Source organism: Tympanuchus pallidicinctus, unplaced genomic scaffold (genome assembly GCF_026119805.1).
Source record: "Tympanuchus pallidicinctus isolate F22 unplaced genomic scaffold, pur_lepc_1.0 scaffold33, whole genome shotgun sequence".
Lineage (NCBI taxonomy): Eukaryota > Metazoa > Chordata > Aves > Galliformes > Phasianidae > Tympanuchus > Tympanuchus pallidicinctus.
In genome coordinates this window covers 3,404,411-3,426,816 of record NW_026294751.1, presented here as the reverse complement: position 1 = coordinate 3,426,816, position 22,406 = coordinate 3,404,411, and the positions used below count along the sequence as shown (strand labels likewise).

Genomic DNA, 22,406 nt, shown 5'->3' with positions numbered 1-22,406 from the left:
ACCATTCTGTGCTATGACTGTAAGAGCAGCTCCCAGGAAAGGCTAAACCACAGCCACGGAAGTACTGATGTGACTAAACTTAGAAAAGCTAAAAGAGAACAGTTTGTAGGCTGCAGAGGAGCTGTGAGGAAAGAAAATCATCTGCTGTTTGCATCTTCCTGTGTTCAGGGAAACAGGAGCACGTTCCTTCCTCATGAATAACTAAAACCACAGGAGAAAAAGAAGTGCTTTGATTTCTGGGTCTAGCAGGGGCCCACGTTTTAAACTGTTCAACCAATAATTGGTTCTGCTGACATCTTCTTATTCAAAGTGCTGACGGTGCTATGAAGCAGGCAGGCAGAGCAGCTCTAGGAGGAGGATTGCAAGGAGGCTGTTGACCCAAGGCCTGCAACCACAATGCTTTACCAACCTCCTTACACCCACACGACTACCGCAGGTCTTCATCCAGTCAAAATAAAAATAAGAAGTAGCTCTAGTGCTTTTGGATCTCTGGTGGCTGCCCTGTGAACCTTGGACTCAACCCCCCCTCAGAGGCAAAACTGCACCTTGATGATTTGGTTTTGAATTTGCGCCATCTCCTGTGGTTTACAGGCAGGACCAGTTCAGCCTGAGCAAGGAGTGCATGCAGGCCACTTTCTCTGCATGCTGTTTTGTCTGGAGCAGCTGCTTGAGGAGTGCTGAGTGCTCTTGCTTCCCTGCCCCATAGCTGTACCAGGGAGAGGGGGTACATGTAGCTGCTCTGTTGGAAGGTTGCATGGGAGCCATGCTGAGTGCAGCAGACACTCCAAAGGCTGCTTGAAGAGCACAGGAGCTCTTTGCAAAGGATATTTTGGTTTTGCTTCATTGTACGCCTTCATAATGCAGTTCAGAAGAATGGGAGGAAACCTGAAAGCCACCTGCCAGCTCTGTTATTTTCAGGACTGGTTCAGATGAGAAGGCTTTTATAGCCTCTCGCCTTTATCAGGGACCCATTTGTCAGCACTCCTCTAGGGACCATTGCTCCATGAGCTTCCATCATTCCTTCTCTGATGTCTTAACACCCAGCTTCAGCCTCACACTGAAGAGGAAAAAAAAAAAAAGAAGCATTTACCTCCAGATCTCTTCCCTGGAGGAGAGGCCACAAGACTGTGATTTGCCTCAGCCTCATCAAAACAAACAGAACAACAACATCCCTGCTGTTGTGGTGGTCCCTTCATCTTCTTAGTGATGGCCCCAGGACCGTAAAGGTCAGATAGCACTGCTTGCTAAGAGGATCTGGCAGCATCAAGGAGGATAAGAAAACACACAGCTGAGAACAAATCAAAGGGATAATAAAACAGTTCTGAACAAACCCAGGGGGTGTGCTGAGCTCCTCTTCTTACACAGGAGTAATAGAAAAGTTCAAGGCTTGTATTATGATTATGCTAGATTAAGATTTTTTTTTCTTTGTGTTTAGCATGATGTTGTCTTGAAGGTACATGCTTACACATTAAAGGTTTTCTGAATGAGGTTAAATTATAATATCATTGCTCTTAACGAAAACAAAGCATTGTCTTTGAGGTAAACGTTTAATTACTTTAAAAAATTTGTAATAAGGCAAAAAGCTCAGCCTGCGTGTACAAGAGTTCCAGACATAGCAACATAGTCATAGGACTGGGTGCTGAAGGAGCCAGGAGAGTGGAGTGTAATTACTGCAGAGATGGGGGTCCTGCTGCGTTTTGCTTCTGGTTTTTAGCAGGGCTAGAAGAAATAATTTTGAGAGAATCACTTCTTATGGCCGTAAGAAAAGAGAGAATATCTCCTTCTCTGTGAGGAGGAAGAGCACAAAGCAATGGGTAACAGCGAAGGCAAAAGTTTGGCAAAATAATTATGCTGAGCCTCCTGCCTGTCTGTTAAAGTAGGCTTCATTTCTCTCCCTCTTCTTACTGTGGGAAATGGCCTCTGGCTACAGGAGAGGTTGGGACACCTGGACTGGGCTGGAACAGCAATCATCCATAGCCAGAAAGCCTTCAACTCAGAAGAGCCATTTAACTCTGTGATTTTTAGTATCACAGCAATGACAGGTCAGAATGGGCAGGTTGAAGAGAGTATTGCTGTATTGCTGGTGGGTAGCTTGAGTTAACATGGTTAGTTTTGCAAAAAATAAAGCAGAGGGAAGCAAACAAAACAAACAACAACACAACCTAACCTCAAACCACTTGTCCTGACCTGCATACAGCGAGGCTGGTGTCAGTTTAAGCTACATGTAAGCTGTTGCAGCTCTCATCCCTTTATCCAGCTGTGATCAGAAAAGGGAGAAGCTGTACAGACTGGCAGGTGTGTTATGCATACAACAGCCCGAAACTTTCCTGAAGTGGGGCTCGTCTGCACGTGATGAGAATGAGCACAGCAATCCCTGACGGCCTGTAATCACTCAGAACAGAAGAGATCCATCTGCTATTGATTATTCCGAGGTTTTAAAAAGGCAGGCAGTGAGGACACGAGGCTCCCCAGAAGCCTAGATAATTAGAAACTTTGTTACCTGCTATGTGAATGGGAATTGCAGGTGCACAATACTTGTAGTAGAGTGCCAGCAGAGTCTGCTTTTACCTTAAGGCACAAAGCACAACAGCACTGTTAGGTTATGTAATGATGCATCACTGGGATTGGTTTGGTAGGAGCTATTCTAAAAGGCACCAGAAAGGCTAAATTGTAACAATGTTAGACCGTGGCAAAGCCACCCGAGCAGTACAGATAGACACCCAGACGAGTTCAGCCAACAGCACCGCTTCCCTCCAACAACAGCATGGAGTACCAACCTGTGCACGGTACAAGAAAACCCATACATAAAACAGCTGATAAAGATGGAGTAGCGTACTTCAACTGCACGGTGCTTTGCAGCTGCCTTCCTCTACCTCCCCCTCAAATGCCCGTGTTGTCACCTGTTGATCATCTCGTGCTGCCGAGGCTGGCAGGCTGAAAGTAAGGAAGGAAACTCGTTATTTCAAAGCAGGACCTGCTCAGACTCACTGTCACGCGTTACAGATGTTGGGCAGAAGCACCCAGAGCTCCTCATTGTTTTTTGGTTAGGCTGACGTTTTGTATCCTGAGCTTTGCTCTGAGGCTGCTGTAGTTTTAAGCTTGTTTGCAGCTATCTCTGTGACTGCTATGTCAGGTAGGAAGTAAAAAGATGCAATTCTGAGCTCAGCAGGAATGCACCTCCTCATGCAATCTGGGTAATGAGACAAGAGAACGCCTGTAACTGAACAGTTCTGCTCCAGCCTCTGCTGCCTCTTCATTACTCCTGGTCCTAAGGGACTGTGCCCTCATTTTCAGAGCATAAAAAGCAGAACTAGGAAGGCTCTTGGTATCCAGGGCAGAGGGAAACACCTGTGAAAAACAACGAGCTGCACTAGCTAAGATTCTCCCATTGTAGTTGTAAAGCAACTTGTGTGCTTACCCTATTTAGGACCTACTTGAAGTCCTTCAATAGCTTTACTAGAATCTTCCCCCGTTCTCCCATCACATCCCACAGGCATCAGGTCAGCACAGTACATAAATGTGAGGCCACAGCAGAGCAAGCAACTCAATTCTGACAATTCCCCCATAACTCAGTCTCAATTTATACAATGCCAGCTATCAACTGGATCGCAGTGATACAATCAACACAAACAAAGCAAGGCCCACCTGCACAGCACCCTCAAAAGGAAAGGCTTTGCCCCCTCAGCGCTGTTCGTGGCCACAGACAGTCATGGCTTGCTGGTTAACACCCACCTTACCAGCAAAGGTGCTCCCAGGTACCTGAGGACACAGCCTCTGGGATTCATTTAATTACTCTGAGCACTGAGAATATGAGCTCAGAGAAACTGTGAGTCAATAAGCTCCACCTACAGATTAGGGAAAACCTCCTGCTGGATCCTCACCTAACGCCGCACAGCTGAGAGCTGAGACCAGAGAACTGATGGCTTAACTTGCGGTCTGCTGGCAAAGGTCAGCGCTCAGAATTTCGGTATGACTTTGTATCCTCAACATGAAATGAATATTTCTGACTCCTGCTGGACCCAGGGCTGTAATAAATCTACGTGAGAGTGAAGTGGATTATCTTCTGGCTCGTGCATCAATCACAAAATTACAGCTTTCTGTTTAAGACCATTGAAGAGTCCTGTGATTTCATAGCAGACATAAAGGAAAGAATGTGATTTTAAAACATGAGCCAGATCTGCAGGTCTGACATATTTTTTGCATCATTCTGCCTGCTTTAACCACCCTCCTCGCCTTTTCTTTCTTTTTGAAACTTGCATACAAAGCCAATTTGATCTGGAAGTCACTAACAGACACTACACCAAGTTCCTGTAACAGCATTTGCTTGGCATCACCTTGATGATAACCATCTTCAGAACCTGAAAGCTGTCTCCTCCGAGCCTGCTCCTTTTCATGCTTACATGACACTTCCTTACAGGTAAATCAAAACAGAAAAAGAACCCCAACACGTTCTCTTGTTTCTTTTGGTGATCCACTCGTTGGCACATCAGCTGTTCTTCTGCAGAGGCTAAATGATAAGTAACATTCCATGTGTCGAAAGATTGCCTAATTCAACAGTAATTTGCATGTTCTGCTCTGCAAATATATCATCCTTGAATTTGCAGCCTCCCCTGGGGAAAGATGCAGGAAATTATGACCCAGCAACATGCTGCACGACAATGGGAAACGAAAGACATAAAAAGCAAATTGCTGAACACGAGAAATGTCAGCACGTACAAAGCTTTGGTTAAGATCGTCTTGTTGTGCACGTGAACACTTATTAAGTCTTGATTCTTTGCCTGAGATTTCTGGGCATGTAAACACAGTTTACTACCACAACTTAAATGATAACAACACATGAGCTTAGAGGAAGGCCATCAGTGTGTACTGGTGGGGCTTTTCTCCCAAATAAGATGTAGGGATCTTTGGAAAGGTAGAGCTGCTTCGGGTCAGAAGTGATCACGGAGACTCAGATGAAGGGACAGTGTCCAGAAAATGACTGGGCGCAGTTTCACACCACTGGGCTTTCAAACCTCAGCTCTGGTGGAGTGACTTTGCAGGGACAGCAAATAAGAATTCTACAAGAAGAGAACACAGATGAGGTCGACTCCAGTTGCAATCTAACAGGCAGATTGCTAGCAGAGCAAACTAAGGAGCCCTTCCCCTCCCCTTGTAGTTTCCCTGAACACTTTCAGGCAGAATTAACATCAGCTGAACTTGAAGCAAATTCTCCAGCTTTACATGATTTAACCAGAAGGCTCCAACTCAGCTGAAAGAAAGCTCACACGAAGTGAGGATTGTAAGAGCAAGCCTGAATTCCCAACTCTCTGTGTAATGAAGCATGCTGGCAATTATTAGGTTTAGATCTTTCTGTAAGGAGAATATCGATGGGGAAAGTGCTGTGCATACAGTTGTTTATTTGAACAAATAATCCACAAAAAAAAGAAAATCAATTAAAACCCTGCACCTCTGGGACTGTCTTTGAAAGGCATGTGATGTGACTCAAGTAGAGAAGTGATCAGCCTACAATAATTTAGATGTTCCTGTTGCTATGGATACTTTTTTATATTTTTTTTTAAGTGAAGCATACCATTATAATTTAAATTTCCACTAACAACAACCAAAAAAAAGCAGCATACTAAAAGTAATAAAAAACGCCAGCGACAAAATTGTTTTATTTTTTACTGTCAAGTTTTATGCTCGTGCTGTGACAGTACACAGAAGTGATAAATTTGCCACATCTGAGGTTTAATGCTTTTACACTTCTTTTCGTGCACTGCTCTGACTGGGGCTCACACTATGAGCATGCAGTGCAGGCAGCAGCCGAGTGACAGGCCTGCTGCTGAAATGTCACATTAAAATTCACGCTGTTAAACAGAAAGAGGGTTTTGTTTGAGGCAAGACCTGAGAAGAAGCAAGTTGGGGGGCTGGTGAGGCTGTTAGGAATATGGAAAGACAATGGTGCAAGTCAAATGGCTCCTGCAAAGCATGCCTGCATAAAAAACCAAAAAGGGCCTGGAGTGGCATGACCAGCAATAGGATTATTAACAGCCACGCCAGAAGCTGCCCCTGTGATTTGCAGGGAGAGGGCATTTCTGTGCTTGCAGGCAGTGATAAAACTTCATCCTGGGATGCTTTCCTTTCACACTGCTTGAGACTGGAGTTTTTGCTGGGGATGAAACTCCTGACAGCAATGGCTGGAAAGAGAAACAACCCCAGAAGCACAGAGTGGGAGATGTGCAGCTTGCAGAGTGGCTGAGAGCCCCAAGTGGACGGGATCACCCAGAGCTCATTTCAAAGGGGAAGAGCAGCCTCATCCAGCAGCAAAACATGCTGCTTTATGTGGAACCACTGACATCGTTTCTCTGCACAGATGGCCCTGCAAACAACCTCCTCCTGTCCACTTGTTTCCAGTTCCTTACTGCTGTGCACCCAGCGAGAAAGAAAACCCAACCAGACAGGAATACAAAGTTTTCTACACATGAAAAAAGCTGTGGTAAAAAGTCAAACCAGCACAAACACTAAAAAAAAAAAAAAAAAAAAAAAAAAAAGAAAAAAAGTAGAACTTTTATTTTTCTCCATACATTCTTTTTTTTTCTTAAAAAATATCTACATACATATATAGCATTGTGTATATCAGCATATGCTCCTCAAACCTCTAGAAAAGAAAAGAACATCATTGTACAGAGAAAGCCTCACAGTCCATTCCTGCAATACGATTTCTTAGGGAGATGAGTGCTCCCAGAACTCAGCACAAGGTGTTTCCTGCCCCCACTTCTGTTCTTTTAGCACTGCTCCTGCAATGGGCCCAGGCCCCTCTGCAAACTTCAAGCACAAGAGCCTAATGCTGCACATGGCATCAATACGGGCGCAGCATTTGAGGACTGCTCTGAACACAGAACGTGTTCCCTGTTTATCCTGCAAAATCATGAACAGACGGGATGAGTTGGCTTCACAAGTCATCAATACCTTATCATGGTAAGTGGCAAATAATCAAACCTAAGTTAGTGTCACTTAGCTGTTTCCTAAGAAGTTCTTAGAGCTGACCAAGATTTTTGTTTGTTTGTTTGCAAGCAGCCTTAGGAGTTACAAAGAGCTGTCTGGGGAATGAATTAGTGTTTCAAAACAAAGTTCCGAGTTACAAATCTATAAAACAGCTAAATATACTTCACAGAAGGCCACAAACACTGCAAACTGTCAGTACGACTATTTAGGATCATTAAACTTAATCTTTTAATTGGCATAAGCTTTATACCTCCATTACTTTGTTTGAATGCCAGGAGCAGATGAAGACAGCTTCCCAGCCTCACGGGAGATGCAGCTGTCAGGGGAAAAGGACTGGAGCAGCACTGACAGGGGCACCTTCTGCTCATTAAACATACAGGTATTGGTCTTCCTAATCCAATTCCCTTTGAGTCTATTGAGCAGGCAACTGCCAAACGTTCCTGAGACTGTAAAAAGGCATGCACAGCCCAATCCACTTAGCAGAGCTAAGAACACAAATCTATTGTGCTACACAACCTGCAACTTCCAACGCACTTTCGGAAAACAGATTATTACTGCCTGCTGTTTTTTGCTTTTAAACCAACCATGCAACTGAGCCTTAGTATTTCAAGTCATAACAGAAACAATACGTGTGAGCAATCAGTTTTGAAACAGCTGCAGCACTGTTGGTTTCTTTTTGGGGGGTGGGGAGGTAAAGGGCTTCTGAAGAGAAGTTACAGGCACTGCCTACTTTGCTATTTTGGACCATTACTTTCAGCTCAAGTCTTAAAGTGCAAAACTTAAACAGTCTTTGGATAAGAAGTGTCAATTCACCTAAGAAGCTGGCAAAGAAAAAGCCAGAACACGTCTGGGTGATTGACAACTGAGAGGATGACATTCATAACAAAAGCAAGATCTCTGCTACCTCTTTCAGCACTGCTAGCAGCTGCTGCAACTCTCCTCCCCTCAGCTGGGCAGGTGTCGTGTTGTTCAAGAATCAGTGGTTTACTAACAGTTGTGCTTTCAACTGCATTTCCATCTGCGGACCTTTGTCTAGAAATGTGTATACACAGGAACTTTGGTGTTGCATAGTATTTGTCAGGGAGGAACAGGCACTACTGATGGCATATTGCCACCTGATACTGCAGATGCTCTACACACCTTTCAGTAATATATGTAAACTGTAACAGCTAGGAATAAATATCTTCAGGAGCATCTCATGGTTTAGATAAAAGCAAGGTAAAAAAACAATCCACGTTAGATTTCTAAAACTTTGGTCTAAGCTGTGCTGTAACTTCATCTGACTTGGTGAAGACCCCTCAGAAGAATCCCTTGTATACAGCACCTGGAAGAGCACGATTTAGTCAGTCCACAGACTTGTAGTGGTTATTCCATTGTCAGCTGTCAGATGGATTTGACTTCAAAACATGAACAGGTCATCTTTCTCGCCTGTACTTGAATCTATTTTATTCCAATCTACAGATGAGAGCATTTCTGCACTCTGGATGTCTTGAGCCGTCAGTCCTGTGTCGAGAACGTAAGGGTTTGTTCTTGACTGAGCCAGTCTAGGAGGGGAGAAAAAGAAAAAGTAAGAACACAAATGCATGCAGGTCACAGCTCAGATGATGCAACCGTAATGCCAAAGCCAAACTTCAAAGTCCTCCAACTGAAAGAAGTAATTCAACGAGGGGAGAGATGACAGCATTTGCAGCACTCTCAGGTTTGTTGTTGCAGTTTTTCTGCTTTTTTATCCTAACATCACCCAAAATCCAGGGAATTTGCAGTCTGGACATCCCATACATTCACAGTGTGACACAACAGAGCCTTCTTCCTCCTCTGAGCTCTTCCTGGAGGCTGCATCATTAACTGGGATCTTATCTCCGTTGACCAAAGGAGCAGCCTCAGTGACTCAGTTCAAATACTGCCTTACCCAAAGGCCAAGGGTAATGTGACAGCTCCACGCCCAGCAATGCAAAACAAAAGACTGCAACCAACACTTTAGTTAAGCAGAGCAAGGAACTGAGCTGAGAAAAATTGATGACATTACATCAACATCAAGCAGTCCCTTTACAGGTCTTGGGATGGGGTTGCCATGGAAATGGAAGTTGTAAATCATTCCCAAAACTTGAACATGACAGAAAGCTCCATTCCCTTAGGGCTAAGCAAGTCGTTTTTTCACTTGGCCATGTGCCTGTCACCCTCTACAAGCCTGCTTGCATGAGGGCATGGATACAGGATAACTCACCTGAAAGAAAACATTGCTGGATTGCTCAGTGTGCACCTCAAGGGCAGATCTTAATTTGGACTAGAAAGTGAACTAAGCCACATGACATTCTAGCCATAATCTCTGAGTGTGCTCAGGTACATCAATTCAAAACTGGTGCATTAGAGTTGCCTTGATGTGATCAAGCTGCAATAGGCACCCAGTGCAACAAACTGTCAGGGAGTTTGTCAGGGAGGGAGCACGTTGCCTACAGCATTTTGCTGTTGCTTTGGGGAAAGATAAGACCAAGGTACCAGGATTTGGCCAAACCTCACAGAGGGAGGAGAGTAAAGATCCCCATACCAGCAGTTGGGACCAGCACTGCCACACCTATCACAAAGGCTTGAAACAAGCTGCTTCAAACATCCCTGAAAAAACAAGGGTGGACATGCTGGCTGCTCAGGGAATCAGATTTCCTATCATACACAGCCTCTCTCCATCCTTAAAAGGTTGTCAAAATGTATGGCTTATCAGCCAGCTGCGAAGCCTATCTTTCAATTAAGAGCTGAGGTACTGATGGGGCTGCTGCCTAGGTCAGATCATGACAGCTGATTAGATTAGAAGCATTATTAAAAAACACAGCCCCCCCTGGGCTAGTCCCCAGTGGTGTGAACTTGTAAAGGGTGTTATTAGAATTACCTTGAAAATGCCTCGTCGAGATCATCATCCATTTCCTTTTTCAAAGAGATAAAAAGAGAGAGAAGTAGTTGCTAAGGGAATGCACAAAAGTGTATTTAGAGATCTGGCTCCACACTTCAGCACAGCAGACAAAAACGTATATATGGACCTCTGAGCACCCAAAGCGACACTCCTATCAGCAATTTGCCTCCTTAAGCAGGCTTTATCTCACTCTCCACACAAACCATGGCATAAAAGATGCAATTCTGGGTGGCCCAGGCTTGCTCGGAGCAGGTCTCAGGACAGGCTGGGGATGCTGCACTCCCCTTGCAGCTGTGGGACAGAGGAGGGGATTGGACCTTTCCTACTGTCTCCAGACCAGACTTATTCTACCTCACTGCCTGTAGATGCTGGATCTGGCCTGTAAGATGAAACAGATTCCCATCTGGGTCAGCCAGACCCCTCTCAAGAAGCCAGTGCCCCCCAGCTCCTTCCTTGGAAACTGCCACCGTGCTCCAAGTTAAGAGCTGGTTCCAAAGCATCTGCATGCTGAGTCCTCCACCAACCCCAGCCCGCTCTGCTTTCAATGCAAAGCAGAAGATATTGTTTTGGCTGAAAGCATTCGTCTGCTCTTTATGCAGAAAAACATTTTGGGCAAAGCTGATAGGCAGCAACCTAGCACTGAGCAAAGGGAGCCACGGCTCTCAGCTCCTGCAGTGCAACTGGCACAGGCTGTAGGTTTTTGCCAGGAGGATGAACCTGGACAGAGCTCAGCAAGATGTTTTGGGCACTCCCTAGGGCTTTTCTGGATCAAGAATTTGGAAAGCAACAGTGTGCCAGCAAAGGGCTGGACCTGTGTTGTTTGAAAGCAACTGTGTGATCCCTTTTTCTCTGATCTGCTCTTTGAAGGGTTCCCAGGGAAAGCATTTGAATTGATGAGGGGAGAAAGGTTTCCTGTGCAGGAAGATAGCCCTCTGAGAGGGCTTTGCTACGGACAGGCTTGACTATGACCAAAATTGTATGATGCACTGGCAGATGATGTAACAAGTAAAATACGTGAACTCTACCAGAAGGGAGGATCAGAGACTGCTGATAAGCCTGCAGGCTTTGGAACTGATCTTCAGGTTTAACCTGAAAAGCCTCAGGCTCAGACCTGGCAGACTCAAAAAACAGGCGCCATGCAAAGGCCACTATCATTCAACTGTCCCAAATATTAACTGTGTTTCCAGAGAGAAAACATGGCAGGGCTCAGGTCACAAATTGGGGATGGTGGGGGTTCCAAGATCAGCTCCTGCCCTGTTGGTGATGTAGCATTTTGGTGTGCAAGAAACTCCCCCATGGATGCACAGCCAGATACATCACCTAGATGCTTACTTTTCTATTACTGGTCCATGAAGCAGCTGGGCCAGATGGCTCTGGACATTTTAGAGAAGCCATCCATGTTCACAAAGCAAGACAGAGTTACAAACAAGAACAAGGGAGAACTAAGAGTAATAACAAACATTAACACAACCTGGTTTTAGTGAACAGTAAATAAAAGCATCCACATAGTGGATCTTTCTCCTGGATAGGATAGTTAGGCAGTCTCTCATTTAAGTGACAAACCATTGAGAAGCACTATGCAAGAGTAAGCAATATTCAATTACCTGACAGTAGCATTTTTTCACAGTGGCTTTCAATTGCTTTAATTTATTTACTGATCCTAAAAAGGGCTGTAAGTACTCACACACTAAGCGATCATTTCTAGTAGGACACCAAACCCCAGCTTGCTTGGGCAAGTCTGAGATCCTTAATAAACAGCTCAGCTGCCCAAGAGCTCCCAGAGGGTCTTGTCCAAGAGAGAGCACCAAAAGAGGACTTGGAGCACACAAGGACTGAGGTAGCATCACTCCCTGCCAGCTCAGCAGATTCTGTGGTGCCCTGGGCAAACTTACCCACACCACGTTGTTATTTACAGAGGAGCTGGGCCCAAACATGCTGTTATCTAAATGTGTGGGGTTTTCGCTGCTGGTAAGGAGCAATTTGGCAGGATCTTCTAAATCCAGCAAGTTCCCTGTGGGTGCAGCTGCAAACACAGAAGAGAAGGAATGAGGCAGGAGAGAAAAAAATTAATACAAAACCAAGCCTTTTTTGCAGCAATTGCTTTCCCCTGAGGGGAGAAGTCAGGGGAGGCAGTGAATTCCTTTCAGCACAGCCCTGAATTTTAGTGTGGAGGAGCAGCATTCACACTGGTTAAGGCTGTGGTTTCCACCCACACAATTCAAGATGCTCTTATCAGGCACCCAAGACCCCTGAGCAGTGATGCAGAGGAGTCAGCCAGCTTGTCCCTCCATCAGCCATCAGGGAAGGCTCCTGGGTCTGTGCTTACATTCAAAACGGGTAAGGATCAGACTCTGGCAAAGCTGAGACATCCCACCCCAAAGCTTCATAGCCCAGGGCTGGGCTGGGAACAGCAACCACAGGGTGGGAACCTGGGCGACATCCTCAGCTCAGCCCACAGCTTCAATTCAGCATCCTGCAAAGAGGCATCTGTGTTCCATAGGACGAAGGGGAAATCCTGCATTGGGTGAAGAGCAGTTCATAGCCTGATGGTTGCTGGTACACCATAGGCTATGTTCTCTCAGAGAAGCCTTCAATCATCCCCCATAACCCGGTGATGCGGGCAGATGCAGAAATGCCCCAGCTGCAAAGCATCAGCATGTGGCCAGGCAGACAAGAGAGCCCATTTCTATACCACTTGCAGCCTTGGACCTCATTTGTTCTGATCTCCACTATTTGTGACAGATTCCTCCAGTCCTGGGCCTTCATATGAAAGAATGAGATGCGCCAGTCTGGGATTAAGCCCAGTTTAATGCTATTTTCCTCTGTGTCAAATCCTCTTATCTCCACGGCCAGCACAGAAGGGAGATTAGCCTTTTGTCCCATTTCTCCCTGGCTATCCATCTAGCCTTTCAGAGGACCCATGGCCAGACACTGAACTACGAGAGCTTTTACCATTTATTTTATTTTCACGCAGCCAACAGAAGAGCAAGTCCTTCAGGTCCAACACAAAACCCAAATTAAACTCAGGATGTGAGGATCCATGCAAAGTTTGCAAAGACATTACAGCCAATTTGCCTCAGGCAGAAGTAAACAGATTTGGGGTGACAACAGCTGCATATAAAGGGATGTAAGAGATATTTAAAGGGAAGATATAAAGATCTGACAGGCAGACACTGAGTCCAGGGCAACAGCTCTGCTACAACCAAAGTGTTTGCTTCTTACTGATCAAAGCCCTCCTAGGAAAATGCCCAGCCAGGGAAAAACCCCCCAGACATTAGGCTGCTTCCCATCCCCAAGGCTGAAGAAAACCTTTGCTGCTGGTGACTTACATGCATCAGAGCAAGCAGGGGCAGCTGGGTTTGAGCTGCTCACCCCTTCTCCTTCCAGGATGGATCTTTCTCGTTTCTCCTTCTCTGCAAAAGAAGGAGACCCCATCACTGCCTGCAGAGCACTGTCCCACATGCCTTTTATAAGGAGAGCTATGACTGGCCACCAGGTCTCCTCTGCCCAAAGCAGCCCAGGTTTGAGTGTGTTTTATAATCTGCTGGAAGGTAAAAGCAAAAATATCGACAGCGGTAGGGCTGTGAGGTACCACAGAGAAGCACTCAGCTCTCCAAACCCCACTTGCAAGAAAGGAGCACAGCCAAAATTCAGTCTGATTTACAAGGCTGTCTAGAGAAACCTGGATGATGTCTTAAATCATTCCAAAGATTTGACCAACCTTAACAGCAGCCTGGAAATTTGGAGTTAGAAAAACTCAAAGTCATTCCTTGAATTTTCATGTGGAATAAAGAAGGAATAAAACTCACCTTCCTTGGAGGCTTGCCAGAACTCAAATGCTATTTTGAATGCCTGAGCTACAGTGAGGGTGACTGCCTGGGCCTGAAATGAGAGTGGTTAAGCAGCATGTTAGTAGATGGGGTTTTGCTTTGCAGGTTGACCTTAACATGGATCCAACCAGTCCTCTGCTCCGTGCACTTTCCCACTGCCTGGCTGTGGAGGGGTGACAAAATATTGATGGAAACAGCGACTTGGCTCTATGTAGGACACGGGGCCCATCGCAGACACATCTTTAGCTGTAACAGGAAGATGGAGGAGGCAGGGAAATGGCTGTCAGAGGCATCGAGCTGACAAGGAGGGAGAGAAGCGCCCCTCCCAACCACAGGGCACTCAGCTCTTCATGCACCCCACACCTGAACACACTTTCAACAAACACAACCGCTGCACGGCTGCAGGCTTGTGCTCATGGCTCCCTGCTGCAGGGCCAGGCTGTGCAACACCCACTGCAGAGCATCACCCACCAGAGCAACCAACACTGCCAAGGGACTCAGCACCCAAACAGCCCGGACCACACTGCTGTCATAGAACGTGACAGCCAGGGAAGGATGTCCACCCATCCCACCTCAGCACTGTGCAAGACCACATGCATGAGAACGCTCTGAGAGCAGCAGGCAAAAGGCAAAACGCTGCTGGACAGGAAGCAGTCTGAGAAGCAGGAGACCTGTGAGGTCTTTCCCTTTCCCCAAGCTAAGCTGGGGCCATACAGGCTTAAAGCAGCAATTCAGGTTTGCTTTGGAACAGCCTTGAGCTGGACACACACACAGCCAGGGCTGCAGCAGGATACCTTCACCTTCAGTCCCTTCATTCCTTCCCCAGATGGGAACTTGAGCAGCATTAAGAAAAAAAAAAAAACAGCAACCAAGCATACCTTAAATAACCCAAGTTGCTTGAGATATATAAATAGTGACATAATTGCCAGTTTCATTAGGAGAAGGCAGATCTCACTGGCAGCTTAAAGTGCAAGGAGATAGCAAGTAACACAGCAAGGCTGGAATGCTGTACGAGTTTATGAAGGTACAACTTAAACTCAGATCCTGGAGTGTAACCTACAGCCCCCTGTGGTTTGGGGGGAGCACTGAAGAACAAATTCCTCCCAAAAGCCACGTGCTCCAGGATGGGAGGAAGAGAGGAGTCACAGCAAACCTATCTGTGCCACTTAAGCCTCGCAAGACAGGAGAGCTCATCTGAATGTCAGAGCTATTTACATCTTTCATCAAAGTGCAAATGTTTTATGGTAAAAACGTAAATATGGTAATTAAGTATGAAACTCCTCACAGCTGTTTACAATTTAAGCTGTCACATCTGAATCCAGTTTAATAGACCCAGCTACTGTTGAGAATTACTCATGAACTAAAAATACAGACTAATTATATGCTGTTGACTGTTAGCAATGCATATGTTCAGGGACCCTGCCCTGGGGAAGGGACAGTTTCTGGTCTAGGAGGAGCAGGACAGCACCTTACCAGCATGACATTCATGCATTTTATAGACAAAGAAGACAAAGTATTTCTAGTTTTCACTTGAAAAGATCTAGGAGAAATTCATTTTGGAAGGAGATGTACTCAGCTGATGTATCACCAAGGTAATTCCCTTACAACTGGAGAGTTAAATTTCAATTTGCAGAGCAAGGTTTATCTTCACCACACAAGGACAGGAGCACATGCCACAGATGGGAGATACAACTTGTAGCTTCCATTACTGCCTCCTTAGAGAAGGAACAAACTGGGCACGAGTGGTGTCACTGGCTTGCCTGAGACAGATGCTCACAAAGTCCCAAGGATTGCTACTCAGGATTGCACCAAGAGGAACAGCTCCTGCAGCCTCTTGGGATGTTGCTTCCCTGCTAGGAAGGAAGCAGAGCTAGGCTCCTTGCTCAGGCCCAACAGGTCCCTGCAGAGGAAGGATTGCTGGGGCCGACCTATCCCTCCTCTGCCACTTATTGCCAGACCCAGATCTTGCTCTACTTGAGATCCCTGAGGGCTTTCCCCTTGTCACTATGTAGAGACAGTGCCCAGTGACCCACTTCTCTCCCCTGCTAGCTTGCAAAATGCTGGATCACTGCCCAACTGAGAGCCTTCCCTCCTCAAGATGCATTGAATCAGCAGGAAAAAATCCCAGAAGAGGGTTCAAAGCAAGAACCAGACACTGGTATCTCCTTCAAACCCTCATTTCCTGGGCAACCCCATCTGGTGCTTCATCTAGCAGTTGGCACTGCAGGGAGATAGGAACTAGATGATCCTTGAGGTCCCATCCAACCCAGCCATTCCATGATTCCTGGCATGCAGTGCACTGCATATTCTAATGCATTCTTACAGGAAGGACACAACTGACTGCAAAGATGTTACCAGGAAATGGATGGGGAGTTTTGATAAACAGTGAGGAAAACAAACAAACAAACAAACAAACACCAAAGAAAATAGCATGGTAAGCTTAGTGCCACTGGCTAAATGCCTCCCATCACCAAGACAGGCCCCAGGCTACCAGCCTTCCTGGAGACTTCCTCACCTGCCTCTCCACAGCACAGCCAGACTCCAGCAGCTCTGGGAAGTAGCCACTAAGAAGGGAAAAGAATCCCAGAACCTGGGACTGCAGCAAGGCAGGAGGATTTTGGGTCAATTGCTTTCACCCAGCCCCAGATCCTGGGGCCAGAAGGGCTTTTCCTTTCTGCAGGAGACCAGCTGACTCCAGCCTCAAATTCTGCCTCCATCCTCCCTGCGTCTGCCCCATGGCAGTGCTGGGTCCCTCTGGAGACCAACTGCTTGTCCCTGGGCAGCCGTTAACTGCCTGCAAACAGGTGGTAGCACTGCATCAGGGCATGGCAGCAGCCAGACGGGTGCCCTGCCATGGTCTTCAGATGAGGAAGAACCCTCTTTCACTACAACTATGCGCAAAGCTGTTATCGCAGCACTGAGGCAGCCCCTCTGCTTCTTCCTCTTAAAGCCACATCCCCATTTCTTCCTCTGAACTGACCATTTTCCGTTTGGTACAAAGGAAGGCATGGCACTCCAGGTTCTCATTGAGCTGGTTCTGGGCAATGTAGGCAAACACTTTATCGTGGATCTTGTCTGCCGTGCAGTAGGATATCCTGAAAGACAGAACGAAACGTCTTGTCTGGGGCACAGATCAACCAACCCCTCCACAAACCTGCTCTGCACCAGGTCTGCAAGCAGCACGGCCAAGCAGGGAAGGCAGAGGGAGCACAGGAGCATTACTCAGCTTTGAGGCATCAGAGGAGTTAATGCCACTGGTTTAACTGCAAGAGATGCTCAGTATGACTGCTGGCCACTCTGCAGCCAGCCACAGCACAGCACAAACTGTGCATGTTGCAGGGAGGTAGGAGAGAACAGAAAACATTTCACCTTGCCAGAAAAGGATAGGTTCAAGAAGGCAAGTAAAGACTCTGCGGTGTAGCAGTCTGGGACTGCCCCTAACAAATGCTCTGCCTTCAGAGACTCTGGAAATTCTTCCTTGGAGAACAAGCTTACAAAGAGAGAAAAGGACTTGTTCTTGAAGTTCCCATGTGCTTTCTTGAATCAGGGGAGGAAACTTGAAGCAGGAGCTGTCAGAAAGGCTGACATGCAGGCTCTGAGACCTATAGCAGCAGATGCGTGGGATGCTCCAAGAGCCCTGACAGCAGATGAGCCCTGAGCAACGGAGGCTCAGCATCCCTTGTGGGAACATCCCTGGGACAGCTGCATCCCTCCCAGTCCCCCAGCAGGGCTTATTCCAGAACACTCAACAAGGCTCTGAAAGAGCAACAGGCTGAGCAGTTCAGGGAGATCTTGTTGTGACCAAGAGCTCAGCTCCCTTCTGCAGGGCAGCATGTCCCTTGTCACCAGCCACTGCCATCTCCCAGAGACCTTCTGGACCAGGTGCTGCGGGACCAAGCACTTTGTCTGAAGGCAGTAAGCACTGGCTGGAGCAGCCCTGGACATTTAGAGCAAGGAGGCAGGTGCTAGCAACAAGCAAAGCCTCTTCCCTGGGCATGCAGGAGATCTAGCAGGTAATACTGGAGAGAGAAAACTCAACAAATAAATAGAACACTTTCACCAAAGTTCTCCTATTACCCAGCGTTGCCTTTTCAGCTCATATTTTTACTGCCCCAAAGGCTTTGCAGGGAAGGGTCAGGAACATTCAAGTTCCCAGCAGATTCTGAGACTTAAAAAGACACATTCTGTATTTCTTTACATTGCATTAGTTTCTCACTATACATGAGAACATCTCTGCTCAACAACCTGCGTTGTGTCGAATAGAGCTGAGCTGTGCTCTGGATTAGAGGCACTTGGAAGTTTACTCCTTTCTCCCACTTGTCCCCAAAGAAACATCTCCACTGTTTTAATAACTGTGACACAAGCTGTGAAAGGTCACCTGCACAGACAGCTGGCTGTTTTCCTGCAAACCTCAGCGTTCAGCTCTATATGACAGACATTAATTTTCAGGGAAAACAGAACTCACACTCATTTCTGGAGTGAGCCAATTATAACCACAAGGCCTTTTGCAGCAGCACACCCAGTGACACATGCTGAGTTCTGGCTGCTGCCACCTTGTCCTGCTGCCTGCCCAAGCACCCGACCTGGAGTGCTCAGACCCAGCAGCTCCCTGGTAAGTAAAACTGCCAAACAGAAGACAGTGGAGGTATAGAGGATCTCCCTGGAAAAGGTACTAAGGGAGTGTAAGGGAACGGCCCCCATGTACACAGATCCCAGCTTTCACTCCTTCCTGCCAGCAGCTCTGGGAAGCAACATCAGTCCCCACATCAACTTCAGCCAACTGAATCAAAGGGATGCTCATTAACAAGCACTGATGGGGAGGAACAGCTTTATTGCTGGCTGTGAAAGTGTCTGAGCAGAATTTAAGGCAGCTTCTGAACATTTGATGCCCACAGCTCTGCTCACATGAGGTTTTACACCATGCAGCAATACTGGTTTTGGTGCGATCATGCTCAGGGCTGCTTCACTCAGCTCCACTCTTTAGCAGCAGTTTCGTCTCTGAGGGAGGTAACTGTAGTTGATGCTTAGTAAGCAAGTAGGTTAATAGTCCTGCTAGAGAGTGCCCCAGCCTCGAGCTCCCCTTGTCACATTTAGCAAAGTGGCAAAGCACGTGAAGGACAGAAAGTGAGTGTGGGAAGAGTGAAAGGAGAATGGATAGAGGTGATGGAAATGGACAGATCTGAACTTAGCTCCGCTCCTCCAAACCTGCATCTGACTCCAACCACGTACTCTTTGAAAATATACTTACAAAATCCAGGACTGAATATGGGATAATCCAGTCTCACCCTCCCCTCCCACACTGGTATTAGGTCTCAGCAGCTGCCTAAGCCCTGCTCTTTGTCAGAGTGATGTCAACATTAGAGGCAAAAAGCAGGGCGTGCAGCAGCCAGCCCCAGAGCTTGCATCCTCATCTGTTCAGCAACGCTCTGACCATCCTCATATCCACCTCCTGCCCTTACCTGCTTCAGCACTTCTTCAACAATGCCACACGTGGCCACGGGATGCTTAGTACAATCAGCAGCACGGCCACCCAAAACATTTGGGATCATCACAACTCTCCTTACCCCACTGCTGGACACGCTTAGCACAGGAGACATCTGTTTGTCTTAAATTCAGCAACACGTTGCTTTGCTTTAGGATGTGATGGCCACAGAGATGTCAGCTCAGGCCTGAGTGGAGGTCAGAGCTCAGATGCCAGCACAGAGTGGCTCCTCGCTCTGGGCACAAGCAGAGAGGAGGCAGGGTGTCCCACAACACACCTGTATATGGAGACGTTCTCAATCAGCTCGTTAGTTCCACTGTCATTTAGCACGATCCCTCTGGGCGAGACTTTCAGTGTAACTTTCTGCAGTTTCTTTCCACTTGCTTTTGCCTTTGGAAGGAATAGAGGGAGGGGAAAATTACAGGCTTTAAGCAGAGATATCCAAAGCTCTACCAGCACAACCGACCAGTCACTCTAAATAGACAAGAGATACTACTAGCAGCCAGTAGCACTGCAGCCAGGTATGATAAGGCACTTGTTAAAATGCTTCCTTCCCTTCTGCAGCAATTTATGCTTAGTGAGACAAGGATGTTTACTCCATACAGTGGGGAGGAACCAGTCCAGCCCCTCCACAAGGACATCATTAGCACAAAACCACAGCTGCTCTGACCAAGCTATGCAAAGCTGTGAGTGCCTGGTGGAACCTGTGGGAGTTTTCCCTCTAGGGACAACTCCAGAGCCATGGAGGCAACTGTGCAAACTCAAGGAATCAGGAGGGTACCAGCCCTTGTGGGAGCTGTGCTGACAGCAGGGCAGCCCTGCAGAATGTGGGATTGCAGGCAGCCAGCTCTGAGATGCACTGCCACATCCTGTTCAAGCAGCAAGGCATCCTCTGCACCAAGAACAGGATGCTAGCTTAAAAAATAATGACTCAAGTGCCACCTTCTTTTATTTACTACTCTTCTGCTTTCAGGAGTTAGGCTGCACACAGCTTATTGCTGATTCTCTCCAAAAAAAAAAATATCCAACTCATTGCTGCCCAAAGACCAGAACCAATGTGAGGTCACCAGAGCGGTGCCAGATGGCGAGTCCTGCCTCCAGGGATGGGCTCAGCCCCGGGGGATTTATTTAAAGGCTCCATTCTCACTCTCAGAGCGGATGTCAAGGGCTTTGCCACAAAGGCTCTGCCAGCATCTCCCATTTCACGTGAGCATTCCCCTCCCTTACAGCTCAGCATAAATCAGGAAAGGATCCGTCATTACCCAGCACAGTTCAGCACTCTATTGTGTCTTATGGCAGTTAGCAGCACAATTGTGTCTCTGACTCATTCAGTTTTATAATGGATTAAAGAAGCATTATTTTTACTTGGACAGCCCAGTGAGCAGGGGCACTGGAGAGGCTCTATTACAGGACAGCTGCAAATCGGTGCCTCTTGCACCAGAGATTAAAGCAGGATGGGTGGCTGTACTGTCTGAGAATTGCAGTAAACTGTGCTGCTCTCTTCTCCCTCTTCGGTCTCCAAATCCTGGGAAAGAAAACTCAAAAATGCATACCAGGCACAGGCCCAGAGCTTGGTCACGTGCTGGCAGCACTCAACACTGCCTCTGTCTTCCATGAAGAGAGCCTGATGTTCCCAGGTCACAGCTTCCTTCCACATCCAGGGTCAGCCAAGCTTATCAAGCAGCACCAGAACCCAGACACACAAACAGCTTTCTGCAGCACAACCCCCCACAGACCAGAGCTGGCCTGAAAGGCTTCCCAGTGCTGCCCTGCATTTCTACCTGCTGTGCCAGATGCTGCGGAGAGGCCCTGCTCACCTCGGCGGGTGCAATTTGCAGCCCTGATGCTCCCAAGTCTGCAGACAGAGCGCTTTGCCTCCACATTTGCAGCTTTTAAAATCATTCCCAAGTGACAGAAGGTGACGTGGGCCTGTTCTGCAAAGTTCTGCATCTGCAGATACTCACAGTGGCAACAATCCTTTTGACAGCAGCTGCTGAGAGCTCCTCACCCTTCGGCTGCTCCACCAACGTCATGCCCAGGTACTTGAGGCTGAACAGCACCCCTTCCAGCAGCGTCTCTCGGGTGTCGGTCCAGTTCTCCGGGAGCTCTAATGAGGCAAGAAAGAGGACCTTAGGGTCCCAAACATACAAGAAAAGCTTGCTGGGTGGGCGCTGCATTTTGCTGGCTGGCTGCAACTCGGATTTCACCAGGTGCTGGTGGAGTGTGACAGACCTGTCCTGGCACCGCCTGCAGCCAGGGGTAACTCAGGCAGGGGAGGAACCAAGGAGAGCAGCGTGGGAACCACAGGGCTGCAGACAGGAGCCGCCAGGCTGGATGCACACGAACAGGCTGCACCGCAGGCAGCGTGCGAAGACGGACAGGTGCCGCCCCGCAAACAACGCACACGCGAGCTGTGATGCAGCACCCCGCGGCCGGCGGGCAGCAGCGGTGAGCGAATCCAGATCCCTGCAGCTCAGGTGCTCTGCAGCCCGACCCTGCGTGCGGCCGCACGGCACAGCTCGGGAGGGCGATCCGCCTCACCTCGCGCAGCCGCCTGCCCGGAATCCTTACAAACAGGAGCAGGGATGGGAAGAGCCAGGAAGTTCGTCTAGGCGCCTTCCCACAGGGCGCTCCTTACAGCGCCGATCCTCACAGCCCGCAGAACAGCCCGAGCCGGGCGGCGCCTCGGACCCAAAGCGCCGATCCCCCTCCCCCCCGCCCCCCACGAGCCGGGAGCAGAACCGGGCCCGAACCCCGCGGGCTGCGGTGCGGGAGCGAAGATGGGGAAGGGAAGGAAAGGAAGGCGAAGGGAGGGCGCGGGGCGGCTCTCACTCTGGTGGCGGCCGCCGGCCCAGGGCGGTTTGGTGACGCTGGGGCTGCGCAGCAAAGCGCGTCCCGCAGAGCGCAGCGCGTCCATCCCGCCGCGCCACTTCGGCAACTTTCGCTGCACTCCGCGCGTCCGGGGGCGGGGCTTGAGGGGGAGGGGAGGCGGCACAGCGCGGCGGCGTGACGTTACGTTACGCAGAGTGACGCAACGCGACGTGACGTGACGTAATGACGCAAAGCGACGTGACGTGACGTAATGACGCGAGGCTACGTGAGGCGCTTGGAGAGCGCAGTCGCTCCGGGCGTTTCGCCGCTCAGTGCCGCTGCGGTTCAGTGCAAATGGATTCTCGCCCTTTTTTCCCCCTTTCCCATAGAGCCATAC

At 48.1% G+C, this 22,406-nt stretch overlaps 1 protein-coding gene across 1 annotated transcript; it reads right to left on the bottom strand.

Moving 5' to 3' along the window:
- Positions 1 to 5,624: 5,624 nt before the first annotated feature.
- Positions 5,625 to 22,175, bottom strand: LDLRAP1 (low density lipoprotein receptor adaptor protein 1). Its single transcript, XM_052698851.1, has 9 exons — positions 22,031 to 22,175; positions 21,163 to 21,305; positions 19,476 to 19,588; positions 16,697 to 16,811; positions 13,696 to 13,768; positions 13,216 to 13,299; positions 11,779 to 11,909; positions 9,866 to 9,900; positions 5,625 to 8,528 (listed from the first exon to the last, which is right to left on the bottom strand). Exons 1-9 carry the CDS (start codon positions 22,113 to 22,115, stop codon positions 8,384 to 8,386), a joined length of 924 nt encoding a protein of 307 aa, XP_052554811.1. The 5' UTR covers positions 22,116 to 22,175; the 3' UTR covers positions 5,625 to 8,383.
- Positions 22,176 to 22,406: the final 231 nt, after the last annotated feature.